Raw genomic sequence first — 6232 nt, 5'->3', positions numbered from 1 at the left:
TATATATGACATATATCTTGAATTATGCTTATTATCTCAAATTAATGTTGTGAGATCAAACACTAGTCATTTTACCAAAAAATACAAGCAGTGGTAATGGTGTAACTCGAAGATTTTAAATCCTATAATAATCCAAACATTGTGTTTTTTGTTTTGATAGCTACTTTAGCATAATCAATTATTGCTCTATAACATTAATGCTCCGACAATTATACTTTATCTGACCCATATGAATCGAACATGATATAAATTGTAAGATATACCATTTACCGTATCCGTGTAGGTGGAGTATATGCGCGTTTGATCAATTATCAGGAATTTGATTCTCTCTATCAACATTTTATCGAGCAAGTTTGTCATACAAGGCTTGCCCATTAGAATTTATTATCGAGAAAATTTGTCATACAAGGCTTGTGTATTATCATTAATCTGACTGACATTATTTGTATGTTATTGCGTTAGTTCAACAATTTAGTTGACGTGCACAAAAAAAACAATGGATAAAAAAAAAAAACCATGTTTGATGGTGCAACTCAATTATGATTCATGAATGATGTATATACGGTACTATATATGTCAGATTTAGATTTTGTATACTAACAAATTTGGTGTTTGGTGAAACTTTATAATCTTCATAACAACTCATTACTATTTAATATTTCTTCAATCAAATTTAAAGAAGAACCTTCATTTTTTTAATTTTTTCTCACTTAAATATGCCTAAACTTATCCGACAAGTTTGTAAAATAACTTATCTAACCTGAATACTTTAAAAAAAAGTATTTATCACACATAAATTTCAAAAACATTATGTATTGCATGTGGCAACCGCAGTCCGTAAAAAACGATTAATTCATACATCACTCTCTCAATCATCTTCGATTATATTTTTTTGAGTAAATATATCAATATTTAATTTTCTTGTGAGACAGTATTACGAATCTTTATCTGTAAGATGGGTCAACCCTACCGATATTCACAATAAAAAGTAATACTCTTAGCATAAAAAATAATATTTTTTCATGGATGACCCAAATAAGAGATATGTCTCACAAAATACGACCCGTGAGATCTTTTCACACAAATTTTTACTTAATTTTTAATATTCATGAGTATTTGTGATACATATTTTGAACTAGACAACAAATCAACTAAAATGAAGAAATACTAAAAAGATTTATATATTATAATAAAGAAATTAAAACATGTTTAAAAAAAGTTACAAATTATTTTAAATAATTTTAGAAATGATTACTATTATTTTTTCTTTTGGGATAATATCTGGAAGTCAAAACAAGAGAGAAAATACTTCATCACTTTCCTAACAGATGGATGAAAACATGCGTCTCAGTAAAATTGGATTTAGTTTTATATTAAAAATGATAGTTTTTTTTATTATAATTTTGAGAGAATCAAAACCAGAGATTATCATGATATTAAAATCCCAACGTCAGATTTTCTCCTCTAATACCGGCTCATGGAGAAGTTTCGAGGAAACCACCTTTACGTGATCAATATATTATTTTAAGTTCTTGTTTTGCCAATTCCTGCTCTCTTTGGACCTCTTCTTGTATTCTGCTTTGTGCAAGATTGAATAATTCCAATCTTTTTACAATGTGTAAAAGATGAAATTCTTGATTTTATTTCATATTATTCGTCATTTCCATGCATATTTATCTTTTGTAGTGGATGAGCGCCGGGAAAGATTGTTACTTTTTCTGTTTTGGGTTCAAAAGCATATATTCTCAGTGGGCTGTGCTTGATTTCACCTGGGTTTTCTTGGATTCAAGCTGCCTCTTGAGTCTGTAAAGGTTTGCATGAAAAAGGTAAAATATTTGCGTCAATGCTTGTATGCTCATACCTTTTTTTCTCTCTTGTTATTTTGTGAAAAAAAATGCGATCGGTGATGGATAGATTTGATTGTTTCCGCGATTTTGAGTCATTGGTGGAAATGGTTGTTATTTTGTATTTATAAGCTTCAAAAGTGCATCAATTATCACTGTTATATTTATATTTGAATCACCGTTTTTGAAGAATTTAGTGGATGTGATGAAACATACTGATTTGGTGATTATTTGGAGATGCACACTTGAAGATTTGGTGATCTGAACCATTGGATTTTATACATTGTTTCAGGGAAAGAAGCTGGCGAAAGGGTGTTTTGGTGGTTATATACTGTTATCATCCAACCTCGTACGGATATTGAGGTTGAACAAGAACTGTACAATATTAGATCTTATTTGCCGGGAGTTGTGGACTTGTTTGAAGAGTGATTTCTTAGAATATTTATGGCACTTCATCGGGTACACTGTGAGGGCGAGGATCTGGATACAGAACCGTTGACTACCACCAACATTCGAGGTATTCATTTTCATGGCTCGCGTTATCCTGGTGCAGTGAGACCGAAGGCCTATATATTTGATGGAGATGGCAATTATTATAACAAGGAATGGGATCTCGTGGAGGGCAGAGGCAAAGAGTTCTGTTGGTATCATGTGGAACTTCCGAAAGGGAGGAATCAAAAACTATCACAATCTGCACAATATCTCATTGACTTGCTCTGTCCGCCCCTCAAACTTCAAGATATCCTATCACTTGTTAGCAACGGACCCTTCTGTGGACATGTAGATGGTGCTCTAGTATTCAGAGTTAATTCACCTGGCCCTGCTTCTAGTAGATTTACATTCAGAATTGCTGCAAGAGTCACGGAGAATTCAGTTATTACGATTTCATTAGGCCGTGTCCCAAGATTGGGTTTCTCCCCAGCTAACAAATCACTGTTATCGGAGATTCCAATCGTGGAGGGTTCAAATGATGGTGGTAGTGAAGCCAAGGATAGTGGTAGAATGGTGATTAAAGAGCATGTCCTTGATTTTCTATTGACGATGAATCATTCGGAGGGGGCTGATAATCCTGTGCCGAAATATATTTCCAATCTAGTCGTTCACATAATTGACACACACGTAGATCACCTTCAGGATATTGTGATCAAGCTTGAGCTTGAGTTGGATTCGGTGGAGCTAGAGATGGACAGAGGTTTGCTGTTTCCAATTTCTTTATGTTGTTCCCGTAATGTAACTTTTCCTCCCGAGCACTGTAATTACAGACTGCTAGGATGGATAGTATCCTATTTTCATTTTTCATGTTACAATTTTCTATAATTTTCTCTTTTCCTTATCTTTTTCATAAATTAAAGGTAACTTTCGGGTAGAACATAAAAAATTACTTGTATGCAAGTACTTTATACTGGTTGAGTGTGAAGTTATTTGATCATTTCAGCTAAACCTCTTTCTTTTTTTAAAAATCTCCCTAGTCTGGATTTGCCAACTTTTTATCATATTTACATTGTAATGATATTTGTGATTCTCTGAAATGTTTACTGTTAATGGTGGTTTGATCTAAAGGAGAAAAATAACAAGCGGCAAAAGCATTAACATCTCGATGTGTTCTTATGCTTATTCCTTCTTTTTTCAATTTGTTCTTTGCTAATTATGAACAGATTGATTTCCTGTGTTGCTTGAAATTTTAGGACAAATTCTGTGGACCCATATTTTCGTTGAATGACATGTTAATATCTCAAGTTCTTCAAGTGGTTCCTGGGAATTATAGCTTAAAAGGGCTAGCTGGTCTATTAGGAAACATGTCTGTCAAGAAATCTATATCAGTCTTTAAGATTTTACATTCAAGGCTGTTCATCTATTTTAGGAGTCGAGAGGTTGAATATCCCATTGAATCAAGTCAACATGATAACATGATGAAAGTTCTGCATTTGTAAACTTAATTTTATCTATATTCTTTTGGAGTGCAGCATAGTGAAGATTGGGACATTCAGAAAGAACTTTCTCATCTTTGAGCATATTATCTTAAAGCAAAAGAATATAAATATGTTAAGATTAGTAGCAAGTGTCAGAACTCACTTGTCAAATCTGTTTAGGATTTAACCTTAGATTTCAAGTTTCAGAAACAGCTGCGGTTATGGAAATGATACGAATAGTGATCGTCTCAATTAACAATCAAATTTAGCTCTTTTATACTTTAGAGTTTGTTTTTCTTCAATTGGTAGACTGCATATCAGAAAATGACTTCCTCTCGAACAAAATTTTGAATTCTTGAAAATGTTTGAAATTTAGTAGGTTGTCAAGACAGCTTATTGTTTTCTGCATGGAGTTGTAGATCAATAAATGTTGCACTAAATTATATCAGCATTTCCTACTTAAAACAGTCAGAAAGAGTTGGTGCATTAGCTCTGCTCCAAAAGCCCGAAAAAAACGGAGTAAAAATGTAAATTAAACACCGTGATAACTCGCTAGTTTCTTGCAGCGTTACTTGGCTGATTTGGTATATTGGCGGCATTGTTATTTTTTTCTTTGCCTCGTGATGTTTGTTTTGAAGTCTGTTTCCTGATCTGGTTATAGGTGGCTCTGCTTTGAAGAAACAGATGTTAGATGACAGAAAATTCCCCAAAATGCACCTTGATTTGCAACGTCTCTTGCAGGTGCTCACGGGTTTAGATTCGGTGCCCCTGATCCCCTCGAAATTCTCCCTTTCTATTTGTGTTTTAAGTGTATTCACGTTACAATAAATGTGACTTCTGACTTGGTTAGTAGTAGCTCAATGGCTGCTTCATTATGCAGGTTCCCATTATATGGTTGTCTACAGAGGAATTTCCCTTACATTTACGGGCATAAAACAAAGGCTATTGGGACGATAGACTAATTTCCAAACTCCTTGTTCTATATTGCAGGTGATTGCACATGGTGAGCAAGTATTCCCTCGTGTTAAAGAAAAGTGTTCATCAAAAGACTGGTTCACCAGTGAAGATATCAATGCTTTGGAAGAATTGATTGCACGGATACGCAGACTAAAGGAGAACGTCGGGTTTATAGCCAACCGTGTCACGGCAATTCAAAACGGCCTAGACAGTTGGCAATCCGAGCAAATAAATAGAAAATTATATTATCTCTCGTTCCTCTCTATCATTTTTCTGCCATTATCAACAATCACCGGAGGTTAGATACCTCCCTTCTTACTTTTTCTTATTGAAACTTTGAATCTCTATTTTCCTCACATGCATTGTAAAAATCAAGTCTTTATCTGTCTCACTGATATTTCCATTTCATAAACTCATCTAAAAACTTTTAACAAATTGACATAAAGTGCTTTCTTGTGACAACAGTTTTCGGGATGAATGTGGGAGGTGTTCCTTGGACTGGGCAAAGAGATCCATATCTAAAGGATGGCTTTCTCAACGTAATGTTTATATGTATTGCGACGGCTGGAATTGTTCTCCTATGCTTCCTATTCCCGAGTCTTTACAGTCATGTAATGGCATGGCGAAGAAGAAGGCAAGCTTTGAGAAGAAGTCGGTCTGTCAACCATAAATCCTTCGTTAGGAGAACCATCACAAATGAAGAAAGAAACGATAGAGGTGGAGGCTACCTTCGGCTTTAAGCTGTAAATATATTACTTGTGAGGGATGGAGGATATGCTTCATTACCATTGATGGTTGATGTTCTGCTAACTTTCTCTGATCCTTTCGAAGTTCCAGCATTCTTTCTGAAAAGCTGGAGACTGGAGTGGGCTGTGTACATACATTTTTCTTCTCGTAAGCTGATGATAAATCGTGAATTTTAACATATTTTTTACTTGGTTGCAGTTGCTATATTTAACCCGATAAGCAAATTTTTTGAAATAATTTTATATTTGGTGTCGGCATCATGTTAAAATAAATCTTTTTAGTCTGAGTACCCAGGATAAATATCCCATTTCTATGGAGAAAGATGGGCACCAAATGTGTAACGAGCGGGTATCTTGTGAGACGGTTTTACGGATCTTTATTTGTGATATGAGTCGGTCATGCTTATATTCACAATAAAAAGTAATATTTTTGACATAAAAAATAAATTTTTTTCATAAGTGACCTGAATAGAATATATGTCTCACAAAATTGACTTGTGAGATCATTTCACGCGAATTTTTGTGAAGACATACCAATGAGAAATGCTTAGATTATGGTGGAGAGTACATAAGTTGTTTTTTGTTATCAGAGATTAAAATTTAAAAGATTAGAGAATATGTTACTACTTTTTTCAAAAAAAAAAAAGTTACTTATTGGTCTCCAGGGATGATCAATTCTAAATGAAAATATTAATCTTATTTCGCGAACAAACTACACATACATACTTGTACAAAATTCAATCATCTTATCTCGTGAACAAACTACACATACATA

The 6232-nt window shown here is 33.9% G+C and overlaps 1 protein-coding gene across 1 annotated transcript; it reads left to right on the top strand.

The window, feature by feature from the left end:
* Positions 1-1439: 1439 nt before the first annotated feature.
* LOC142531897 (uncharacterized) lies at positions 1440-5700 on the top strand. Its single transcript, XM_075638167.1, has 5 exons — positions 1440-1826; positions 2137-3036; positions 4416-4495; positions 4745-5009; positions 5177-5700. Exons 2-5 carry the CDS (start codon positions 2289-2291, stop codon positions 5449-5451), a joined length of 1368 nt encoding a protein of 455 aa, XP_075494282.1. The 5' UTR covers positions 1440-1826; positions 2137-2288; the 3' UTR covers positions 5452-5700.
* The last annotated feature ends 532 nt before the right edge of the window (positions 5701-6232 follow it).

The sequence above is a fragment of the Primulina tabacum genome, chromosome 17, assembly GCF_025594145.1.
Source record: "Primulina tabacum isolate GXHZ01 chromosome 17, ASM2559414v2, whole genome shotgun sequence".
Taxonomy (NCBI): Eukaryota; Viridiplantae; Streptophyta; class Magnoliopsida; order Lamiales; family Gesneriaceae; genus Primulina; species Primulina tabacum.
Note: the sequence above shows the minus strand (reverse complement) of the source record. Positions and strands in the feature narration are given on the sequence as shown.

What these genes read in the sequence shown, in the direction of transcription:
- LOC142531897 (XM_075638167.1), top strand. Translation starts at nt 2,289, where the DNA reads ATGGCACTTCATCGGGTACACTGTGAGGGCGAGGATCTGGATACAGAA. An exon ending in ATTTGCAACGTCTCTTGCAG is followed by an intron (nt 4,496 to 4,744) that starts GTGCTCACGGGT and finishes TCTATATTGCAG; the next exon opens with GTGATTGCACATGGTGAGCA. An exon ending in ATTATCAACAATCACCGGAG is followed by an intron (nt 5,010 to 5,176) that starts GTTAGATACCTC and finishes TTGTGACAACAG; the next exon opens with TTTTCGGGATGAATGTGGGA.